Source organism: Ahaetulla prasina, chromosome 14 (assembly GCF_028640845.1).
Source record: "Ahaetulla prasina isolate Xishuangbanna chromosome 14, ASM2864084v1, whole genome shotgun sequence".
Taxonomy (NCBI): Eukaryota; Metazoa; Chordata; class Lepidosauria; order Squamata; family Colubridae; genus Ahaetulla; species Ahaetulla prasina.
In genome coordinates, this window is record NC_080552.1 from 17,592,629 (window position 1) to 17,617,220 (window position 24,592).

General features: G+C 42.6%; 1 protein-coding gene across 1 annotated transcript in view; it reads left to right on the forward strand.

The window, feature by feature from the left end:
- The first annotated feature begins 6,547 nt into the window (after positions 1-6,547).
- The window catches only part of OTOA (otoancorin), a 32,355-nt gene continuing 14,310 nt past the window's right edge, over positions 6,548-24,592 (forward strand). Inside the window, exons 1-15 of the mRNA XM_058157765.1 lie at positions 6,548-6,610; positions 7,483-7,718; positions 8,761-8,864; positions 9,421-9,521; positions 10,479-10,618; positions 11,451-11,574; positions 12,754-12,969; positions 14,027-14,194; positions 14,923-15,063; positions 16,669-16,724; positions 17,515-17,632; positions 19,686-19,759; positions 20,898-21,033; positions 22,434-22,624; positions 23,177-23,270. Coding sequence (XP_058013748.1) covers positions 6,548-6,610; positions 7,483-7,718; positions 8,761-8,864; positions 9,421-9,521; positions 10,479-10,618; positions 11,451-11,574; positions 12,754-12,969; positions 14,027-14,194; positions 14,923-15,063; positions 16,669-16,724; positions 17,515-17,632; positions 19,686-19,759; positions 20,898-21,033; positions 22,434-22,624; positions 23,177-23,270 — 1,962 coding nt within the window. The remainder of the gene's footprint in view (positions 6,611-7,482; positions 7,719-8,760; positions 8,865-9,420; positions 9,522-10,478; positions 10,619-11,450; positions 11,575-12,753; positions 12,970-14,026; positions 14,195-14,922; positions 15,064-16,668; positions 16,725-17,514; positions 17,633-19,685; positions 19,760-20,897; positions 21,034-22,433; positions 22,625-23,176; positions 23,271-24,592) is intronic.

Here is a 24,592-nt window from a genome sequence, read left to right on the forward strand (position 1 = left end):
GCATCTTCCTTTTTTCTTTTCCTCCTCTTCTCCTTCTGCTCTTTTTTGTTCTCCTTTCTCTTCTCCTCTTTCTCCTTCTTTCTTCTGCTCTTCTTCCTCCTCTTCTCCTTTCTCCTTTTTGTCCTCTCTTCTCCTTCGCCACCTCCTTTCTTCTCTTCCTCCTCCTCTTCTCCTCCTCTTCCTCCTCCTTTCTTCTGCTCTTTCTCCTTCTCTTCCTCTTCGTCCTCCTTCTGCTCTTTCTCCTCCTTTCTCCTTCTCCTTTCTTCTCTCTTTATGCCCTCCTTTCTCCTCTCTTTTCCTCCTCCTCTTCCTTTCTACTTCCCCCCTTCTTTCCCCTCCCCCTCCCCCTCAGCCTTTCTCTCTCAGCCCCTCCCCATCACTCCCTTTCTGTCATCCCCTTTCCAGCTCAAGAGCTGTTCTTTCCCCTCCAGCCAACCATTCTTCCCGCAAACTCCTTTGATCTCAGAAGAGCTCTCTGCTTCAGGTGAGTCAAACTGTTGAGATTCAGCATCGCGGAAACCCTCCTGTTCTAGATTAGGGCTGTGGGGCGAATGATTTGAAGGATGTTTCCACGTAGAGAAATCTTTCTTTGATGTTGGCAAGTTTCATTCCTGGAATTTTGTTCTGTCTGATAACAGCTGGATGCTTTTGAGGGAGGTTTACCGAAGCAAAAGATAAAGGTGGGGGTTTTTTTTCCCCCCTCTTGCTCCAGATGATTCAATAGCGAACTGTTCAAAATTAGAGTAACAAAAAAATCCTCCGATTTCCCTTTAAAAAGTTTATTTTTCTATCGGCTATTAAATAAGAGAGTTTCTAAACGTACAAAGAATTAAGTTTCTTCCGATGACCGGCATAGATGGCCACAATCCATTTTCTCCCCCCATTCCCAACTAATGAAGAGAAGGAGAAATTTAAGGAACAGAGTTAAGAAAATAATATTTTCCGAAGACATCCACAAAAAAAAAAAATGCAAGGAATCAAGCTGTTTTTTCACTGGGATTTTTTTTTAAGAGATTAAAGAATTGCGTGAATTCATGCACTGCTGTCGTGTTTGTGGATTCCTAGGTTCGTGTAAATTCGTACACTGTGTCCTGTTAACAATGGTTTGGAAGTTAGCAAATTTTGTAACTCCAGCTGAGATTTGAGGTTTGTTTACTACCCTTGTGGTTTAGCAAGGGGCTGCCAAACCAGCTTAAAACACGCAACTCCCTTGGTTGCCTGTCGAAAGCATCTCCTCAAGACGCAAAGTGAGAAAACACAAAATCCAGAGTTTTCTTAGATTCGTCAGCTCTAAATGACTAACACAGGTCAATCACAGAGGGGATATTGCCTGGAGAAAAAAATGGTTGAGGACTACCAACTTGGAAGGCATTGTTTTGCAAGGTTGTAGCAGCGGCTCCTGGAAATGCAGCTCATCGGCAAAGGCCTTAGGATGTCAAGAAGAGTTGGCATCGGCGCTCAGTGTGAAAAGCACAGCAACGCTCATGAAATCAATCCCTAAAGTGATACCTGTGTTTGAGAGACCTGAAAATCCTTTGCATCAGTGGTTATCTCAGCAGCTTCGAGATGCGTGGACTTCAACTCCCAGAATTCCCTAGTCAGGATACTTATAAGATGTAAGGACTTCAACTCTCAGAATTCCCCAGTCAGGATGTTTATAAGATGTAAGGACCTCAACTCCCAGAATTCCCCAATCAGGATGCCTATAAGATATAAGGACTTCAACTCCCAGGATTCCCCAGTCAGGATGCCTATAAGATGTAAGGACTTCAACTCCCAGGATTCCCCAGTCAGGATACTTATAAGATGTAAGGACTTCAACTCCCAGGATTCCCCAGTCAGGATACTTATAAGATGTAAGGACTTCAACTCCCAGGATTCCCCAGTCAGGATACTTATAAGATGTAAGGAGTTCAACTCCCAGAATTACCCAGCCAACTTGGCATGGTAGGTTGAGCGGCTTATATTCTGGTTTCTGGAAACTTCCTGATGCAAAAAAAAAAGCATCTTTGAGCAGAGAGGAAGACTTTTGCATAGGCAGTGCCACAGGAAGGAACTAATTCAAATCCCTATTTCAAATCACTGCTATTTTTAATTATTTTCTAATGATTTGAACTTGCCTCTCTCTCTGGTCTGGTTTTCCTAAGGGAAAATGTGGCCGTGCATTCTGAAGGGAATCTTTTTAATTTTCCTTTCCTTGTTGCCATTTTAAAAAAATCTTTGTAGTTTATCTTGTATCTTGTTTGTTTGTTTGTTTTTAAGGGTAGGATTTGCACCTGAGGCTGGGCAGAAAAGCAATTTGTAAATAATTCCAAGAAATAACAAATATAAAGTCCTTCCCTCCTGATCTTCCAAAGGACAGGACAACAATAATTTGCATTAAAGGTGAAACACCATTGCACAAGGAATGCAGCTAGTCCTCTGTTCGTAATCATAACCGAGGCCAAAATTTCCGTTGCTAAGAAAGGTGGTTGCTAAATGAGTTGTGCCTCATTCTATGACCATTCTTGGCCACAGTTGTTAAGCGAATGGCTACATGATTGCACGGCTCAGCTGGGGCTGGGGGGTGGAGAGATTTTTGCTACTTGTTCTCCAAACCACCTGCTGCCATCGCTACCGGATCGGATGATCCGGTCCGAACCCGGAGCATTTCACCCCTGGTCCTAAGGTCTACTTTTTTGGGGAAATACAGTGGTTGAAATCGAAAACTTTGCCTCTTAAGAAAATTGGGCCCCCCTGCCCACAGGTCTCTCTGAAAGGCGCAGTTTGTTAAGCCGCGCCAGCAGGTAATTTCAAACCTTCCCGTAAATGCATCAAGGAAAGTCTGCCACAAACACAACTCAGTTCATTGTTAGGGAAACTGGACACTGAGACACAGCAGAGACGGGCTGGAGAAATCCCCATGGAGCGGCTTGGAAAAGCAAGCCAGGGGCTTTTAACAGGGGCAGGAGAAGATCTAAAACCAGGCTGGTTCCCAGGATCCGATCCTTAGCATCAGTCGCAAAAAATGTTCCCGTGATCCTCAGCTCAGCGGTGAAATCCAATTTTTTTTCCTACCGGTTCTGTGGGCGTGGCTTGGTGGGCGTGGTGTGGCTTGGTGGGAGTGGCAGGGGAAGGATACTGCAAAATCTCCATTCCCTCCCTACTCTAGGGGAAGGATATTGCAAAATCGCCATTCCTACCCAACTTCAGGGGAAGGATACTGCAAAATCTCCATTCCCACTCCACTCCAGGGGAAGGATACTGCAAAATCTCCATTCCCTCCCCACTCCAGGGGAAGGATACTGCAAAATCTCCATTCCCTCACCACTCCAGGGGAAGGATACTGCAAAATCTCCATTCCTACCCAACTTCAGGGGAAGGATACTGCAAAATCTCCATTCCCTCCCCACTCCTGGGGCCAACCAGAGGTAGCATTTGCCTGTTCTCTGAACTACTCAAAATTTCCGCTACCGGTTCTCCAGAACTGGTCATAACCTGCTGAAACCCACCTCTGTTCTGGGCCTCCACGGTGGAATAAGTCCATTTGGAGACCACCATGGTCAAAAGAGGACATCTTGAGATCCATCAAGAACTTTGGCAGTGGGAAATTATCTTGGGTCTCCTTTGAGGTCCATTAATTAATTAATTACGACCTCTGGCTCTCCATTCAGTGACACCCCATTTTCCTTTTTATTTTTTCACACCTGGCTCCTCAGCTGTTGGGAAACACTCAAGAAATGTTTCTCCAGGACTGGAGAGTATTTCTCCTGTTGGCCTTAGTGAGTTCCACCGTGGAATCCGGGAATCCTTCAAATGATAGCCAAGGTGAGATTAAAAAAAAATCAAACCCTTTTATACCACAGAAATAGATCTCAACATTTTGGAAGAAAAGAATTGAAGTTGCGTGTAGATTACATAGAACAATAATGGCCTTTGGCATAAAATATTTGGGTCATAGGAAAGGGGGGAAAAGGAGAAAGTTACTGTGGGTTAATTTTGGCCTCATATGGATGTTGTAGTATATCGTTTTTCTCTAGCTTAGTTCCCCTGAGATGTTTCCTCCACCCCCTTCCTCCTCCATCACCTCCATCTCTTCATTTCCAGTAACTTTTAACAGCTATTTGAACATATACAGTAGCATCCACCACTATCTTTTCAATTCTTTTAGATGCCTTATTATCTACTTTTTTGGAAGCCATTTCTTACATTTTTAAAAAAATAGTTTTCCCCCCTTCTCCTCTCCAGATCTGCCTCCACAGCTACAAAGAACCGTAGTGAGTATCTATATCTATCTATCTATCTATCTATCTATCTATCTATCTATCTATCTATCTATCTATCTATCTATCTATCTATCTCTCATCTATCTCTCATCTATCTATCCATCCATCCATCCATCTATCTATCTATCTATCTATCTATCTATCTATCTATCTATCTATCTATCTATCTATTGTTTGATCATTTCTGCAATGTTTATTTTTAACATGTGTACACTGCTCTTCAAAACAAGGACTTCCTAAGGAGGCTTATGACAGCCCCAAATTGCACAAAAGAAAAATAATAATTCAAATACACTTAACACAGTAAAATGCATGACATTAAAACAATAAAAGCAATAGATTAAATAACCGTTTCTAACCATTTTTACATTTCCCTGGTTCAACTGTATACAATTCTTTCTCTTTTTCTTTAGGAAGATATCATAACAGGGCAGTATTTAAACGGTAATTGTCATTAATTTTATCTCTCTCTCTGTGTCTCTTTTAACCTCATTTAATCTACCTTGATTAACTTTTTAAATGTTCCCCTTTTTACAGCTTTTCTCACTATTCTTAATTTCCAAAGGTAAGCATTTGATTTATGATTTTCCAATGATTTAGCTGGTGATATAGAAATAAAGCTGGATTGGATCCCAGTTTTGTTGAAATAAGATCCTGTAATTACTTTCTAAATGCAAAAATTGGCATCCATGTTAAAGGAACTTTTGTGCCGAATAACAACCACTGCCAGTATTTCAATTTTTGGTGCAAATCACAAAACGTGCTCATCAACAAATGAACCCAAGGATATTTTAACCTAACATTGCATGAATCTAAACCTGTGGGAAATTAACCTTCTTCATTACACAAACTGAACTCATTGGGGCAATAGAATAAACTATGGCATCCAAACCATAGTTTATTATTCCATCAGCCCAATGATCTCAGTTTGCGTAACAAACAGTGTACGTTTCTCACAGGGCTCGGATTCATCCAATATAAACACTGACTGCCAGTATATAAAAAAAGTGAATTGTAACCTAATTCCTGAATGATTTTGCTGCATTGTTACAAGCATTCCCTTTCTATAAATTACTGGGTTTTTTTTTTCTTTCCTTCTTCTTCTTTTTAGCTCCAATATTTGGACCAAAGATCTCTTCAACCAAATCATGGCCCATTGCCATGCTCATAACTTTGCAATCACTTATGGCAGCTTACAGGTAGTATAGACCTCATATGTTTGTTCCAAATGGTTTAAATGTCCTGTAAGAGCAAAAACTAGAAATGAGATTTTTCGGGAATAAAACATTGGAAAATTGGAGTGTGTGTGTGTGTGTGTGTGTTTTACATATTCCATCCTTCTTATGTCAGAGTTTACCCTGTTCTTGTCTCTTATCGGCTTCAGATGTTCCGTGTATAAGTTAGCGAAAGCATTATGACCCAATAATTCAGGATGTGGTTGTATTTTACTGACCAGGGGCCGTGCTTAGCCTTGGGGGGAAGGGAAGGGGAGAACTGTGGGTCACCCTGGGGCAGGACAAAGGATGTCTAGTGGACCTAAAGCAGTGATGGCTAGCCTTTTCCAGATCCAGTGCCCAAAGCGTGTGCTTGCATGCGCGAATTTGAGTGCGCCCAAATCCCCAAAATGGGCGGCCCTGTGCATGCGCCCCACCCTCCCACACATGTGCTCGTGCCCCCCTGTGTGGGGGTGTTTGTGTGGTCCCCCACATGTGCCCCATCCCTGGGCATGCATGCGCAGCCCCTCCTCATGCGCCCTGCACCCCGCACATGTGCAGCAGAGACCTGAAGACCAGCTGGCTGGCGGGAAGTGTGTGCACATGCGCAGCAGAGCTGAACTGGGGCAACGGCTCGCGTGCCATCAGAGATGGCGCTGCGTGGCACCTCTAACACCCGTGCCATAGGTTCGCCATCACAGCCCTATAGCATCCTGCCAATGAAGGGGCTTTTCTGGTCTCGAGCAGGGCTCTCCACCCTTGGCGACTTTAAGACCTGTGGACTTCAACTCCCAGAATTCCCAGCTTTGCTGGCTGAGGAATTCTGGGAATTGAAGTCCACAAGTGTTAAAGTTGCCGAGGTTGGAGACCTCTGGTCTAGAGGATGGCTTTGCTTGGCAAGCATTAACAGAAAGACCCCTGGCACTGGGAGGAAGAAAGATTTGAGTCTCCCCTTCCCATATTTAAACTTGCAAAACTTTCTGTCTTGTTTTTCAACAGGAATCAATCACCAATTATTTTGAACATCTTTTCCACGACCCTAGAATGTTCCTTTCAATCTTTCGGGATATGGGTCCTGAGGATTTTCAAACAGCCATGAAGTACCTCTTTGGAAGGACCCAGAAGTATTTGGTAAGGCCGGTTTGGGTCACTGTGTGTGACAAAAAAAATAAAAAAAGTGGGCCTTACATCCCCTCTTTTATCGAAGACTTTTTACTGTGGGTCTCACTCTGGGCTCTCCGACAACTTTTTCTCCTAAGAAGGACAAAGTACCAAGTGGCGTGGAATGGTAATCTTCTGAGCATTCTCACGAGCCTATCTCTAAATGAAGGTTTCTCAATCTTGGGAATTTTAAGATATGTAGACTTCAACTCCCAGAATTCCCCAGCCAACCAAGCTGAACCAACCGATGCTGGCTGGGGAATTCTGGGAGTTGAAGTCCATGTATCTTACAGTAGAGTTGCAAAGATTGACAAACTCTCCTCTAAATTATTCCAGATTTTTTGAACCTTTCTTAAATAGGACAATCCATAGTCATCGTCGTCGCCATTGTCATTGCTGTCCTCCTCCTCCTCCTCCTCCCAACCACCTATAATTTATTTTCTCTCTGATGAAAGTTCCTGCAGAGCTAACAGTCTAACCCCTGTTGGAGATCTCATTTTTCTTGCCATGCTTAGCAGGGCTGAAATCCAGCAGGTTCTGGAGAACTGGTAGCGGAAATTTTGAGTAGTTCGGAGAACCGGCAAACACCACTTCTAGCTAGCCCCAGAGTGGGGTGGGAATGGGGATTTTGCAATATCCTTCCCTCAGGAGTGGGGTGGGAATGGAGATTTTGCAATAGCCTTCCCCCAGGAGTGGGGAGGGAATTGGGATTTTGCAGTATCCTTCTCCTGCCACACCCACCAAGCCACACCATGCCAACCAAACCATACCCACAGAACCGGTAATAATTTTTTTTTTTAATTTCACCATTGTGGCTTAGATCTTTCTCTTGTTATCTCCAGGATCTGGGAAATATCCTAATCGATCTACACGGAATAAGAAAGAAACTTTTCCAGAGTCCCGGAGGGAACCGTACCTTGGTCCTTATTACAGTAGAAAAATGCTTTGCGCTCCTCAATTCTGCTCAATGCGTGGACATCTTAAGCCAGATCCTACAAGCCTCTTCGGCCACGTATCTCCAAGCCCACAACGTGGCCAGCTTCCCTCAAGATCTTCAGAAAGAGGCTTTCCGGAATCTGTAAGTTGTTTTCCCAACAGTTTATTATGCTGACGGAAAATATTATTTGCCCATTGAAAGGGAAGGCTCAAAAACTTGATGCCCATGAATGCCCAGGGAATTCACCTTTTAATGCCCAACATCTTTTGAGCCCACCTGATATTCTGCTCTACCTTAGGGTTTTTTTTTTCAGTAAGTGACATAGGTTTTTGTTAAATGTAAGCTGGCTTTATAATGCCTTGGTAAGGCCACACTTGGAATCCTGCATTCAGTTTTGGTCGCCATGATATATAAAAGATGTGGAGACTCTAGACAGAGTGCAGAGAAGAGCAACAAAGACGATTAGGGGACTGGAGGCTAAAACATATGAAGAACGGTTGCAGGAACTGGGTTGAAAAGAAGGACTAGGGGAGACATCATAGCAGTCTTCCAATATCTCAGGGGCTGCCCCAAAGAAGAGGGAGTCAAGCTATTCTCCAAAGCACCTGAAGGCAGGACAAGAAGCAATGGGTGGAAACTAATCAAGGAGAGAAGCAGAACTTAGAACTAAGGAGAAATTTCCTGACAGTGAGAACAATTAATCAGTGGAACAACTTGCCTCCAGAAGTTGTGAATGCTCCAACATTGGAAGTTTTTAAGAAGAGGTTGGATAACCATTTGTCTGAAGTAGTGTAGGGTTTCTTGCCTAAGCAGGGGGTTGGACTAGAAGACCTCCAAGGTCCCTTCCAACTCTGTTATTCTATTCTATTCTATTCTATTCTATTCTATTCTATTCTATTCATGTAAAATTAAGCTCCCGTTTCTAACCTTACATTTATTTTTGTTTTGGACTATATAACAGCTTGAGACATATTTTACTTGCTGGTTATCCAATCTAAGTTTCTCCCTCCTGTCTCCAAGGCCATTCCCACAGACCATTATTCAGGGTTTATTTCCCTTGCTCTATGAAAATATTGGTCACCCTCTCTGTTAACCAGGTTTTAATTAGTTTTAGGTTGTTTTTTTTTGCAAACGAATTAATGGGCCACCCTGTCTGATTGTTGTGTGATTTTTGGTCCTTCAGATCAACAGTCTTCAAAGACCTGTACGACAGACTAACCACAAGCACTCAAAGGGCTGTGTACGAGTGGATGATGCAGAACCTACAAACCTCCGACAATGCCAGCAGTAAGTGAAATGTGTTATTTATCTGTGTGTCACACATGCATGGGTTCATTTGTGGGTCATAGAATAGAATAGAGCAGAACAGAACAGAACAGAACAGAACAGAACAGAACAGAATAGAACAGAATAGAATAGAATAGGATTCTTTATTGGCCAAGTGTGATTGGACACACAAGGAATTTGTCTTGGTGCATATGCTCTCAGTGTACATAAAAGAAAAGATATTCATTCGCACAAAAGTACAGCAAGTGGCCGACAGACACTACAAAAGCTAAGGAAAACGGGGCCCTAGTTACTGTGAGGATGGGAGACCACAAGGAAAACTCAGAATGGAAAAGCCTAAATAATATCTGAGAACCCAGCGACATCAAGCAGTTCCTTTCCATCTATCTTGTACCCCCAGGAGTTGAGTTTGCTTTGAAGAAGTTAAGCATTTTGACGGTGTTCAGTAGAGGGCACTACAACAAAAACAATACTGTAATCAGCTTTTTACCTTGCTGATGTTCCTAGAGAGTTTACTAAGCATGCTGTTATAATATTGCGGCCTTCCAAGTTTCAGACAATTCCACGTCTTGGGTCAGCGCTGAAAACCTGTGGATTCTTGGGAGGTATATGGTTCACCTCCCCCTTGAAGAAATCAGAAAAATTAACCCCTATGAAGTAAGTAAAAGGAAACCTCTGAATCTGAAGACCAATTCTGGAAGGTCTAATGTGAAGCGAATCTGGTTTTGCCCATTGACTTTGCTTGTCGCAAGCTGTTTGGGAAAGTTGCAAATGGCAATCGTACGAGCCAGGATGCTGTAACCGTTGCAAATCTTAATATTAAGAGTTGTTGTGGCACAGTGATTAGAATGAAGCATTGCAGGCTAACTCTGCCGGCTGCCAGCAGTTCAATTCTGACCAGCTCCACGTTGACTCAACCTTCCATCCTTCCGAGGTCGGTAAAACGAGAACCCAGATTTTGGGGGAACAAGAGGCTGACTCTGTAAACTGCTTAGATAGAGCTGCAAAGTACTGTGAAGTGGTATATAAGTCTGCTACAGGTTGGGGAGGGAGGGAAGAAGGAAGGAAGGAAGGAAGGAAGGAAGGAAGGAAGGAAGGAAGGAAGGAAGGAAGGAAGGAAGGAAGCCATAGTGGAACAGTGGTACAGTTGTTACAATCCAGTGTTGCAAGCTAACTCTGCCCACTGCCAGGATTTCGATCCTGACTCCAGGTTGACTCAGCCTCCCAGCCTTCCAAGGTCGGTAAAACAAGGACCCAGATTGTTGGGGGACAAGAAGCTGACTTTGTAAAACTGCTTAGAGAGGGCTGCAAAGCACTGTGAAGCGGTATATAAGTCTAAGGGCTATTGCTTAATACATGCCAGTTACTGAACAACTCAGTTTTGAACATGTGATCATGGAGATGCTGTGACACTTGTAAGTGTGGGGACCAGTCAGTTTGTTAAGTCACTTTTTCAGTGCTGTTGCAACTACGGTCATGAAATGAATGATTGTAACTCAAAGACTAACCTGTCGGTACAGTTAAAATTAGCGTATGAGATTTTTCTCAATATTTTTTTTTTTTTTGGATCAAGGAGACCTACCTATCTCACTTATCTTTTCTGCGCTGCTCTAGATGTGGCTGTTTGTCAGCTACGACAACGCAACCAAGCAACTGGATATGGTGTACGATATCACACCCGATCTCGCGCAAGCTTTCCTGGAAAGAATCGACGCGTCTGGCTTCGATACGAGGAACGTTTCCACTTTGTACAGGCAAGCTTTGATTTCCTTCAGGGTTGCCTTTTGAAGAGCCGAGCCACAGGGGGAGAGTCTAAGGTTGCGAGTTCTCCATCTGCAGGTTTTAAAGACGAGCTTGGTGAGAACCTCTTTCTCGTGGACGAGTTGGTCTTCTTGCACGTTGCAGAAGATTGACGTAGAACGATGATGGCTAACCTTTTTTGCCATTGCGTGCCACGATGGGGTGGGGGGGAGAAAGATCACGCACGCGCGTGCCCACACCTATAATTCTATGTGCCCCGCCCTGCGCATGCACGTGCAATCCCCCTTCCCCAACCCACTCCTGGCACATGATGGCCTGATCTGGCTCCAGATCCTCTCTATACATTTGGGGAGGGCGAAAACAGCCTTCCCCACCCCCTCAGAGGCCCTCCGGAGGCCCAAAATGGCCCGTTTCCCAATTGGACAGGAAGTGACTTTTTTGCTGTCCCATCCTCCAGAGCCTTTAGTCATGCCGGCTTTGAAACGGAGATGAGCACCGCCCCCTAGAGTCAGGAATGACTAGCACATATGTCCGAGGGGAACCTTTACCTTTACTTTTCCCCCCCACCTCCCCCGCGGTGTGTCATCAATCACATTCGCCAACAAAGCAAGTTTGGGGGTTGTAGAGGTCACTCCCCTTTGGCTGCTGTAGGTATCCCTGGGATACAGCCTTGAGGGAGATAAGCGTGGAATGTGCATCTTTTTTTTGGCTGCGGTGCAGTTTCGCCAGTTTCCCATCCCCCCCCCACTCCGGCCTATGGCAACTCGAGAGCAGGCCAGGAATGCTTTGCGAGTCAACAGCTAACCTCCTCTGTTCCTCACACAGGCTGGGTTTGCTGGTTTGTTTCTACCACGATTTAGCAGAGATGGATTCCACCATGGCTCGGGCGTTGCTTCACCAGATGATGAAATGTCACCAGCTGAGAAGCTTCCAGGCCAATGTGCAGAAGGTAAGCCGAGGCTGGGACAACATCATTAGAGGACTGAAGATGAAAACATATGAAGAACAGTTGCAAGAAGTGGATATGTCTAGTTTAAAGAAAAGAAGGACTAGGGGTAATATGATAGCAGTATCTGAATATCTGAGGGGCTGCCACAAAGAAGAGGGAGTCAAGCTATTCTCCAAAGCACCTGAAGGCCAGACAAGGAATAATGGATAAAAGCTGAACAACGAGAGATTCAACCTGGAAATAGGGAGATTATTTTTTTTTAATTTGAATTTATATCCCACCCTTCTCCGAAGACTCAGGGCGGCTTACACTGTGTTAAGCAATAGTCTTCATCCATTTGTATATTATATACAAAGTCAACTTTATTGCCCCCAACAATCTGGGTCCTCATTTTACCTACCTTATAAAGGATGGAAGGCTGAGTCAACCTTCTTCCCTCCCTCTCTCTCTCTTTCTCCCTCCCCCTTCTCTCTCTCTTTCTCTCTCCCTCCTCTCTCTTTCCCCCTTCTTATTATTTATTTTATTTATTTGAATTTATATCCCGCCCTTCTCCGAAGACTCAGGGCGGCTTACACTATGTCAAGCAATAGTCCTCATCCATTTATATACTATATACAAAGTCAACTTATTGCCCCCCAACAATCTGGGTCCTCATTTTACCTACCTTATAAAGGATGGAAGGCTGAGTCAACCTTGGGCCTGGTGGGACTCGAGCCTGCAGTAATTGCAAGCAGCTGTGTTAATAACAGACAGACTTAATCTGCTGAGCCACCAGAGGCCCTTATTTAAGGATAAGAAGTAATGGATGGAAACTAATCAAGGAGAGAAGCGATCTAGAACTAAGGAGAAATTTCCTGACAGGGAGAACAATTAACCAGTGGAATGGTTTGCCTTCAGAAGTCATGGATGCTCCAACACTGGAGGTTTTTTAGAAGAGATTGGATAACCATTTTTCTGAAATAGGATAGAGTTTCTTGGTTGATCAGGGGGTTAGACTAGAAGACCTCCAGGTTCCCTTCCAACTCTGTTATTCTATTATCCTTGCTGAGGGCTTTCTAGTTATGTCTTGACTTTAAAACCATGCGTCTCTAAGCTTCTTGGCATCAGCTTTTCAAAATATTGTGGGGTGTTGTTGTTGTTGTTTTTTTGCTGTTATTACCCACGGTGTTCTTGTTCCAGCTGAAGTCCCAACTTCTCAACGTTGCCGTCCAAAACCAGAGTTTGAATGACATTCTCGGCACCCTCTCAGATGCTGTCGTGGGTCTGGCAACCAGCCAGCTGGAATCTCTGTCCCCCACAGCTGTGCACGCTGCCATCTCCACGTTAAACCAAGTCTCCAGATGGGCCAAGAGTCAAACTATAATTCTATCCGGCAAATACCTGCTTTACGAAAAGGTACGTTTGATTGTCAAAAGGCATCCCTTTGCTTTTGATTACAAAAAACTCTTTTTATTTATTTATTTTATTTGTCAAGCATGTATTTTATGACAGATACAAGCGTAAACATAATTGTAATACATGTAAAGGATACGAATAAAAGAAGACATTAGGACAGGGACGGTAGGCACGCTGGTGTGCTTATGCACGCCCCTTACGGACCTCTTAGGAATGAGGTGAGGTCGACAGTAGACAGTCTAAGGTTAAAGTTTTGGGGATTTTGGGATGAGACCACAGAGTCAGGTAGTGCATTCCAGGCGTTGACCGCTCTGTTACTGAAGTCATATTTTCTGCAATCTTGTTTGGATCGGTTTACCAAGAGTTTGTATCTATTGTGTGCTCTTGTATTGTTTTGATTGAAGCTGAAGTATTCATTGGCTGGTAGGACATTGTAGCACATGATTTTATGTACTGTGCTTAGGTCAGACCGAAGACAGAGAAGTTCTAAGTTGTCTAAACCCAAAATTTGGAGTCTGGTGGCATAAGGTATTTTGTTGCGAGCAGAGGAGTAGAGGACTCTTCTTGTGAAATACCTCTGGACTCACTCAATTGTATTAACGTCCGATATACAATGCAGGTTCCAGTCAGATGAGATGTATTCAAGAATTGGTCTGGCAAAAGTTTTGTGTGCCCTAGTTTGCAGTTCAATATTACTGGAGAAGAAGCTACGCAAGATTAGGTTTTAGCAATGCTGTTACAGTGAACTCTGGCGCTTAGATCATTTGAGATGAGTACTCCAAGGTGTTTGACAGAGTGAGGGTCATCTGTTAGGTTGTATCTGCTCAGCTTGTATTTTGTCTTCTAATTTTTTTTTGCCAACGTGTAAGACAGAGCATTTGTTGGTTGAGATTTGGCTGTGGAATTTCTTGAGATGAGAATGTTAGTAAATTCCCGGCCCATTGCAATGTTTGCTGATTGTGTGCAAATGGTGGCTTATCAAATAAGGACAATTGGCTAGGTTCACACGATCCTTTCCGCCATAAATCCTGATTTACGTCTTTGATTCCCTTGCTAGGCACTGTCGTTTCACAATGTTAGTCAAATGGGGGCTTTAGCGCCTGGCATTGACACCCTGTCCTTCTACAATATGAACCCCAATGAGCTCTCTCAGGCCATCCAGAACGTCTTGGCACAACGGGCACAGGATCTGTCCCCAGCTCAAAGACAAGGAATTTTCCGGAAGGTAAGCGCTTACATTTCTGAGCAGTAGAGAACGTGTGAGCGAGATGGAGACGTCACGGGTCAAAAATGAAGCGGTCAAAAATGGCTTTGGTCAGGTCAGCTTCAGGGTTGAGAGTTGGTTTGAAAGCAGAGGTGGCTTTCAGCAACTTCTGACCACTTCTGGAGAACCGGTAGCAGAAATTTTGAGTAGTTTGGAGAACCAGTAAATATCACCTCTGACTGGCCCTGCCCCCATCGAGTCTCTGCCTCCCGAGTCCCAGCTGATCAGGAGGAAATGGGGATTTTGCAGTGTCCTTCCCCTGGAGTGGTGAGGGAATGGAGATTTTACAGTATCCTTCCCCTGGAGCGGGGAGGGAATGGGGATTTTGCAGTGTGCTTCCCCTGGAGTGGGGTGGGATTGGAGATTTTACAGTAACCTTCCCCTGCCACGCCCACCAACCCACACCCACGAAGCCATGAAACACCCACCAAGCCACACCCACAAAACCGCTAATACAGTACATTTTTTTGAATCCCACCAATGTTTGAAAGGACGTCTCTCTCCCCTCACCTTTGCAATCCAGAAAACTAGGGACGGTTGCTTCTGAGATGTTTACCGCTTCCCATTCCTTCTGTGGGCTCAGCTGCCTCTTATCTGGCCGTTGTCTAGTCTGTGGTTCTTCCTCCCGTCTCCCAAGGTTGTTTCCAAAGACAGAACATTTTCAAACGCTTCCCTTTTTTTTTCTGCAGATCCTGGGCTCCTCGTCACTCACGTCGGTCATCACCGATCTGCCTAGTGCCTTTTTTACTGAGGTCTCCTTGTTCGATTTATGGAAGGCAGGCAGCTTCAATGCGTCATTGGTGAAAAAAAGAGAGCTGAGGCCAAGTCAGGTAGAGCGACAGGTGGATGGGTTGCATGATGGTGCTTTGTGGACATCTTGGGTTTGGCAACCAGGAAGTGGAAGAAGAATGGAATGGAATGGAACAGGGATTAATAGAATAGAAGAATAGAATAGAATAGAATAGAATAGAATAGAATAGAATAGAATGGAATGGAATGGAATGGAATGGAATGGAATGGAATAGAATAGAGAGTAATAATAATAACAACAGAGTTGGAAGGGACCTCGGAGGCCTTCTAGTCCAACCCCCTGCCCAGGCAGGAAACCCTACATCATCTCAGACAGATGGTTATCCAACATTTTCTTAAAAATTTCCAGTGTTGGAGCATTCACAACTTCTGCAGGCAAGTCGTGAGTAAAATGTAGAATAGAATAGAATAGAATAGAATAGAATAGAATAGAATAGAATAGAATAGAATAGAGAGAGTAAAATGTAGAATAGAATAGAATAGAATTGCAAAATAGAACACAATAGAATAGAAAATAGAAAAGAATAGAATAGATATATATTATTATTATGATGGAGATGAATTATCACAACAAAGATGTGTAATACGACTATCTAAACATAACTGTACCCAGAACACACAGTTTGATGAAAATTGAATGTTATATAAATAAAACATGAAATAGAATAGAATAGAATAGAATAGAATAGAATAGAATAGAATAGAATAGAGCTGGAAGGGACCTTGGAGGTCTTCTAGTCCAGCCCCCTGCTCAAGCAGGAGAACCTATACCATCTCAGACACGTGGCTTTCCAGTCTCTTCTTAAAAGCCTCTACTGACGGAATACCCACAACTTCTGGTGGCAAGCTGTTCCACTGGTTAATTGTCCTCACTGTTAGGAAGTTTCTCCTTAATTCCAGATTGCTTCTCTCTTTGATTAGAGGACAAACAGGAGGACAAAGGGTGCAGTTCTCCCACGCCTTGTGCCTTAATCTGGATATTCTCCCAATCCCCATCGTCAGAGAGTGGCAAAAAAAAAAAAAAGTCAAGATGGCACACGCAACTATGGGATGGAAGGTTGCTCCCTTTTAATCAGCCTCTGTCACTTATCAAAGAGGGTAGGGCTTGGATTGTGCGGTTGTGTTGTGCTGGGGAATTAACATAACATAACATAACAACAGAGTTGGAAGGGACCTTGGAGGCCTTCTAGTCCAACCCCCTGCCCAGGCAGGAAACCCTACACCATCTCAGTCAGATGGTTATCCAACATTTTCTTAAAAATTTCCAGTGTTGGAGCATTCACAACTTCTGCAGGCAAGTCGTTCCACTTATTAATTGTTCTAACTGTCAGGAAATTTCTCCTTAGTTCTAAGTTGCTTCTCTCCTTGATCAGTTTCCACCCATTGCTTCTTGTTCTACCCTCAGATGCTTTGGAGAACAGCCCGACTCCCTCTTCTTTGTGGCAACCCCTGAGATATTGGAACACAGCTATCATGTCTCCCCTAGTCCTTCTTTTTATTAAACTAGACATACCCAGTTCCTGCAACCGTTCTGGGAGCTGAAGTCCATCTATCTTAAAGTTGCCAAAGTAACAAGAAAAGAAAAATTGCTGTAACATACAGATCTCTTATCTGTTTCATTTCAGGCTTTGTTTCTGTATGAATTATTGTCAAGGAGAACTTCCCGGTCTGATCTCTTAAGGTAAGGAAGCATTTTCTGGTCTTTAATCCTTATGTTACAATGAGAATTTAGGATCCTTGTTGAAGACAACATCCAATGGTGGAATTCAAATTTTTTTATTACCGATTCTGTGGGCGTGGCTTGGTGGGCGTGGCAGGGGAAGGATACTGCAAAATCCCCATTTCCTCCCCACTCCTGGGGAAAGAATATTGCAGAATGCCATTCCACCCCCCCACTCCTGGGGGAAGGCTATTGCAAAATCTCCTTTCCCACCCCACTCTAGGGGAAGGATACTGCAAAATCCCCATTCCCTCCCCACTCCAGGGGAAGGATACTGCAAAATCCCCATTCCCTCCCCACTCATGGAGGAAGGATACTGCAAAATCCCCATTCCCTCCCCACTCCAGGGGAAATATAATCCCCATTCCCTCCTCACTCTGGGGCCAGTCAGAAATGGTATTTGCCAGTTCTCCGAACTGCTCCAAATTTCCGCTACCGGTTCTCCAGAATCTGTCAGAACCTGCTGGATTTCATCCCTGACAACATCCTAGGCTTAACATCCTCTAGAGATGTGGTACTACAGCACCCATGCTCCTTGACCCACTGGCCACATGCTGGTTGGGAATTATGATAATTGTGATAAGACTCTTTGGAAAGACACACAAATTGAAAGAGAGGATTTTGATCCTAACTTAGAAAACATTCTTTTTCAGACACTGAGTCTAATTGAATGAGACGGAACATACTTAGAATTAAATTGGATGCTACACAATTCTTACTTTGTATTTCTTTTCTTTCTCTTTTCCTCCAGTAATGGACAGCTGTTGAAAGGACTGACCTGCTGGCACATTGAGAACCTGAGCCCAATTTCTTTTTTGAACTTTTTCCACATATTTGAAAAGCACCTTCATTTGCTGTCTTCCTTCCAGGTCAAATATGAATATATATATCCTAATAAAAGGGATGCGGTGGCTCAGTGGCTAAGACGCTGGGCTGGTCGATCAAAAGATCGGCAGTTCGGCAGTTCGAATCCCTAGTGCTGTGTAACAGGGTGAGCTCCCATTACTTGTCCCAGCTTCTGCCAACCTAGCAGTTCGAAAGCACTTAAAAAATGCAAGTAGAAAAATAGGGACCGTCTTTGGTGGGAAGGGAACAGTGTTCCGTGCGCCTTTGGCATTTAGTCATGCCGGCCACATGACCACGGAGACGTCTTTGGACAGTGCTGGCTCTATGGCTTTGAAATAGAGATGAGCACCGCTCCCTAGAGTCGGGAACAACTAGCACATATGTTTGAGGGGAATCTTTTTATCTTTACCTTATCCTAATATGTTTGTTTTATTTCCAACAGAAGGTCTGTTTTGAGTATCTGGATTATGATTTCAGAAGTCTGCTTAGGGCAAATTAAATACTTCTGATTTGCATTTTAAAGAGAATGCCTTTTAAGGATAATTGCATTCTATGGAGATTTTGCATTTTGGAAATAATATAATAAGAAAAACAGCGATTCCTTCCTGAATTCTGCAGTTCTCTGAATTTGGAAAGATAAAACAGAACAGAACAGAACAGAATAGAATAGAATAGAATTCTTTATTGGCTAAGTGTGATTGGACACACAAGGAATTTATCTTTGATGTATATGCTCTCATTGTACATAAGGAGAATGCTTTGTTAAGGGTTTGGAAAAAGTTTCAATATAAGTTAGACCATAAGATACCTATATGGGCAATCCCTAGACATGCGATAGAGAATATAAATATAGAACAAAAACAAGAGAGGATTCCTTATAAAGAGCTTCTTTTTGTAGAAAAGGGTAAATTACAATTGAAATCTTTGAACATATTGAAACAAGAAGGGAAAAGTTATACATGGTTTCAGTATGGACAATTGCAATCTAGATGGAGTGTAGACCAGAAAACTGATATTGTGCTAACTGAGGAAAATTTGGTAAAACAAATCAGAGATGAAGGTCAAATGCATATTAAGAGGTTATACAATGTATTGATAGATTCAGAAACGGAATTAGTTAAGGATTGTATGATAAAATGGGCACAAAATATTCAACAACCTATAATGATGGAAACGTGGGAGAAAATTTGGGTTAGGAATGTTAAATTTACTCAAGCACAAAATTTAAGAGAAAATTTTTACAAAATGTTTTATAGATGGCATTTAGACCCTAAAAAATTGGCATGTATCCGAATATGCAACCTAAATGTTGGAGATGTGATTGTGATGATGCTACTTATTAAGGGAGGGGGGAAGGGAGAGGGGGGAGGGGGGAGATAATTGTAAAAAAAAATTTATTGTAAAACTTTTTCAATAAAAAAAAGAATAAAAAGATACAACGCTTAGTGATAGTCAAGGTAAGCTATCAAATCGTACTAGGAAACAAATAAAAACATTATAAATTGAAAGATACAAGCAACATTGTTGTAGTCATAAGTGGGAAGAGATAGATACTAGTAGGGAAGAGAATAATAATAATAATACAGTCTTAGTAAATTATCTGACAGTGTTGTGGGTATTAGTTGTTGAGCAGAGTGATGGCATTCGGGAAAAAACTGTCCTTGTATCTAGTTGTTCTGGTCTGCAGTGTTCTATAGATCACACTTTTATCTAAGCAAATCCATAAAAGCATAGATGTTAGATCTCATACACATCTCTGTGTGTGTGTGTTTAGCGCACATTAATGAAAGTAACACACTAAAAATGCATCATTTTGTGAGTATCAAATGGCTTGTAAATTGTGTTTAGGGACTCTACGTGGAATGTGCCAAGTTTTTTTTTTTAAATCACAAATGTGCAAAAAAATGACAACGTTAGTTTGAGATTATGTTGACTAAATGTGAAATTGACTTGACAATGGATTAAAATTACTGATATTGTGTTGGCATATATATAGAACAAAAAATAGTCACTCAGGATTATAGCTTTTACACGTCTTGTTTCTATGCAATCACATTTGAAAAATCCTTTTTGCAGGTCAATTGTTTGGCTTGGAAATTCTGGACAATTTCTGAAGCATCTATCCCTCCCTATCTCTTAGCTGTGCTTCCGTAAGCCATTCTGTTTAATTACCTTCTTTTCTTTTTTTTCTTACCAGAATGAAAAACCTCCTGAAAATGATAGATGTTTATAGTGCCAATAGGCATATAGCATTCCAGCCAATATTCATTCATTTCTTTCATGGTTTTTTTTTAAAAAGTATTTGTGTTAGCTGCTGTGTCTCCAAATAATGAAAGCATTTTAATTGGATCTTAATTATGGCATTTGGCATTAGGATTTGAAAGGACTATATGAAAAAAATATTTCATTGCAATCATGATAAAATTGCTGCCAAATCAACATACAATGAAAAGTAGACTTCAAATTCTGAGATGAATGGAGAGTTTAACCCAAGGAATTTAATGTTTGTAAAAAATTGAATTGTTTGCACTATTATTATTACTAATTGGATTTGAGGCTAAGTGGCTGTTTTACTAATTCTTTGGCAGAGACATGAGTCAAATTTCTTGATATAACATTCAAATCAAATACAAATAGCTGGATGAATTTTACATTCAAATTTATCCGTATAACTTATATTAAAGGCTGCAAGGTATTTTACACTGTGTGTTTTTTATTGAAAAAAAGATCTTTGATCTCTGTTTTGCGGAAATGGCTAATTAAATTATGGAAACATGCTTTCCTAAATCTGAAGCAAAATGCCATTCCAAACTCGAAACCATTTCAACCTGCAAATATTCTCCTTTAAATTGGAAACCATTCTTGGACTTTGCTGTTACATATGGTGTCCTAGCCAAAATATGGGGTTTCTTTTCTATAGAATCATATTTCAACTTGATCTATAATTTTATGACCGGTTTAATGTTCACTGTTGTGGTTCAATAAGAGATTTGTGTTTTGCTAACCGAGGATGTTCAATTGAAAATTTGATGGGATAACCACTTGCAACATATCCTTTGTTTTCTTTTATGTTTTACTCTCTCACTTTTTCTTTCTTTCCATAAAATTTTGCTTAAAAATCGATATGGGCAACTGGACATAAACCTTCCTGAAGTTCAACAAGGGTGTATTTCTGATTCAGTTGGTTTCAGATGTAGGTTAGAAGAGAAGAGAGAAATAAATTCCACCTCCTTCTCTATAGTTTCTGCCTTTCCACAAAGTGAGCTTTGGAAAACTTTCTCTCGGTAGTGCAGAGTTCCTGGAATCTGTCACCGGATCCCGCTGTGTCCCTTTTCTGATCAGCTTGGGAAAGACGGACCTAGATCATCTCATCTGGAACGAGCAAAAGAAAAAAACTCTTCGGCAGAAAATCCAGCGCTGCTTAGTAAGAATGTCCATTGTTTCAATTCCAAATCTCGATCAGGCTGAAGTTCAGGTAGTCCTTGATTTACGACTGTTTGTTTAGTGCCTTTTGAAATGACGACGCCACCGAAAGTGACCGTTTTTTTCAAATTTACCGCCTTTGCAGCATTCCCCACGGTCACACGATCAAAATTCAGATAGCAATAGCAATAGCGCTTAGACTTATATACCGCTTCACAGTCCTTGACAGCTAACCATTTACGGAGTCAGCCTTATTGCCCCCAACAATCTAGGTCCTCATTTTACCGACCTCGGAAGGATGGAAGGCTGAGTCAACCTTGAGACGGTCAGGATCGAACTGCTGGCAGTCAGCAGAGTTAGCCGGCAACACTGCATAAATATGAGTCAGGGTCACGTGATCCCTTTTTGCGACCTTCTGACGGGCAAAGTCAATGGGGGAAGCCAGATTCAATTAACAACCGTGTTACTAATTTAACAACTGCGGCGATTGACTTGACAACTCTGGCAACCAAGCTCGTAAAATGGGGCCAAATTAACGATTGTCTCGCTTAGCAACAGAAAGGTTGGGCTCGATTGTGGTCATAAGTCGAGGTCTACCTTTAATGGTATGTAGGAAAGTGGGGAGGTGGAGAAAAGAGACGAAATATATAATATATAATATATAATATATAATATATAATATATAATATATAATATATAATATATAATATATAATATATAATATATAATATATAATATATAATATATAATATATAATATATAATATATACTATATAATATATAATATATAATATATAATATAGATGATGCCTAGGGAATGGTCAGATAAGAAAGAACAGAGCCCACAGTTCAGGGGTGAAATCCAGCAAGTTCTGGAGAACCGGTCGCAGAAATTTTGAGCAGTTCAGAGAACCGGTAGCGGAAATTTTGAGTAGTTCGGAGAACCGGCAAATACCACCTCTGGATGGCCCCAGAGTGGGGTGGGAATGCAGATTTTGCAGTATCCTTCCCCTGGAGTGGGGAGGAAATGGGGAACTTGCATATCCTTCCCCTGGAGTGGGGTGGGAAAGAGATTTTGCAATAGCCTTCCCCTAGGAGTGGGGAGGAAATGGGGATTTTGCATATCCTTCCCCTGGAATGGGGAGGAAATGGGGATTTTCAATATCCTTCCCCTGGAATGGGGAGGGAATGGGGATTTTGCAGTATCCTTCCCCTGCCACGCCCACCAAGCCACACACAACGCGACCACCAAGCCACGCCCACAGAACCGGTAGTTTAAAAAAAATTTGAATTTCACCACTGCCACAGTTGCATAATGGATGGAGAAAGAGGCTCGGGAGAGACCCTCCCTTGTATCTCTGACTCTTAGTTCAGCTGCTGAATTGATGTGGCTCGTTTCAGGAAGGCTCGGTGGCTGATGAATACACCGTGGATTTGTTGGGAAATCTCCTTTGCCATTTGTCCCCCGCGTTCATCTGTCAGGGGGTCTCCCCAGAAGTGATGACAGTCATCCTCCACCGATACAGCCATTGCCCCCATCTCAGCTACCAGCAGAAGATGGAAATTCAGCAGAGACTGATTGAATTGCACGGGTAAGATCTTTGCAGGGTCCCATTGAGTAACAACAGCCAAAGAAGAGCGTGATGGCTTAACAACGGTTAAAGATGCTGCGCTTGTCAGCTGGAAGGGCGACAGCCCAGGTTTGAGACCCGAGCGCCGCACGACGGGGTGAGTTCCCGTTCCTTGATCCAGCTCCCGCCCACCTAGCAGTTCAAAAGCATGCAAATGTGAGCAGATAAATAGGTACCACTTCGGTGGGAAGGTAACAATGTTAGGCATATAGCCATGCTGGCTACATGACCACAGAAGCGTCTTCAGACAATGCTGGCTCCCTCGGCTAAGAAACAAAGATGAGCAGCATCCCCATGGCAAACATGACAGGCCGTGTTTATCTTTTTTTATCCCAAAAAGCTGCTACGTGCAAAGAAACTCATTTTTTTCGAGCCCAAACTCTTTACTGTAAACACTTCTTCCCTCACCTCTCTTCCAACACTGGAATATTACCAGTACATTTAAAAAAAAAACTTGATGGCAAATGGAAAGCTTTCTTTTGACAACCGAGATTCCAATTTTGTTTATTCCAGCTCCCCGAGAAACTGGACAGTTGAAACAATTAAGGACCATGGAGCTTTTATGGTGTCATTGCCAAAGGATGACTTGATCACCCTGCTTGAAAAGGTATTAAGGATGCTAAAAAGAATGGGGAACCATTTATAATTAGCATGGTGTGTGAACTTGGATGCTATTTCTTAGCTTAATCCAGCCCATAGAGCAGTGGTGGTATTCAGCTGGTTATATCCGGTTTGGACGAACCTGTAGCAGCGGCTGTGGGAATCTCCGCTTATCCGCCCACCCACCCAGATGTAATCATGTCCCATTTATCCGCGTTTTTGACACTCTGCACATGCGCAGAAGGCCCGGCGCATGTGCAGAGGTGGCGTATGCGAGCAAAGTGAGGGCGCAAACGCCCACGCTCACATTTGCAAACGGTAGCGAAGCTAAGTGAATACCACTCCTGCCATAGAGTTTGTAGTGTAGGCAGAATTCCATTTATCTTCTTGATCTCCTAGAAATAAAGTTGAGATAGGAATAAAATGAACAAACAAACAAACAAACAAGCAAACAAGGAAGAGTTTTCTTTGTAAAGACCGAAATGCCGAAAGTTGGCATTGCAGATGCACAATGACCAAGAGTCATCACTGATCGGGAATCCACAATCAAATAAAAATGTGACTGGGTGATTAAGCATACAAGGGCCTCTGGTGGCTCAGACTGCTAAGACAGTCTGTTATTGCCACAGCTGCTTGCAATTACTGCAGGTTCAAGTCCCACCAGGCCCAAGGTTGACTCAGCCTTCCATCCTTTATAAGGTAGGTAAAATGAGGACCCAGATTGTTGGGGGCAATAAAGTTGACTTTGTATATAAATATACAAATAGGATGAAGACTATTGCTAACATAGTGTAAGCCGCCCTGAGTCTTCGGAGAAGGGCGGGATATAAATGCAAATAAAATAAAAAAAGACATGGATACAAAGCCCCATTTAAGTCTGCCTTTAAAGTCCTCCTTAGTAAATCTTATTCTCTTCTCCTTAGTTATGTTCCTAAGGCCGTTTCTCTACTAGTGACTCATGACACTTCCAGCCATCCCTGAAATAAAAGCATGACAGAATTCGAAGGGACCTTGGAGGTCTTCTAATCCAATCTCCTGCTCAGCTAGGAAACCCTATACCATATTAGACAAAGGGCTCTTCAATCTCTTCTTTAAAATTGCCAGTGATGGAACACCCACAACTTCTGGAGGCAAGTCGTTCCACTGATCAATTGCTCTCTCTGTCAGGAAATTTCTCCTTAGTTCTAGGTTGGTTCTGTCCTTGATTAGTTTCCATCCATTGCTTCTTGTCCTGCCTTCTGGTGCTTTGGAGAATAGGTTGACACCCCCCCCCACTCTTCTTTGTGGTAGCCCTTCAAATATTGAAAGATGGCTATCATGCCTCCCTCG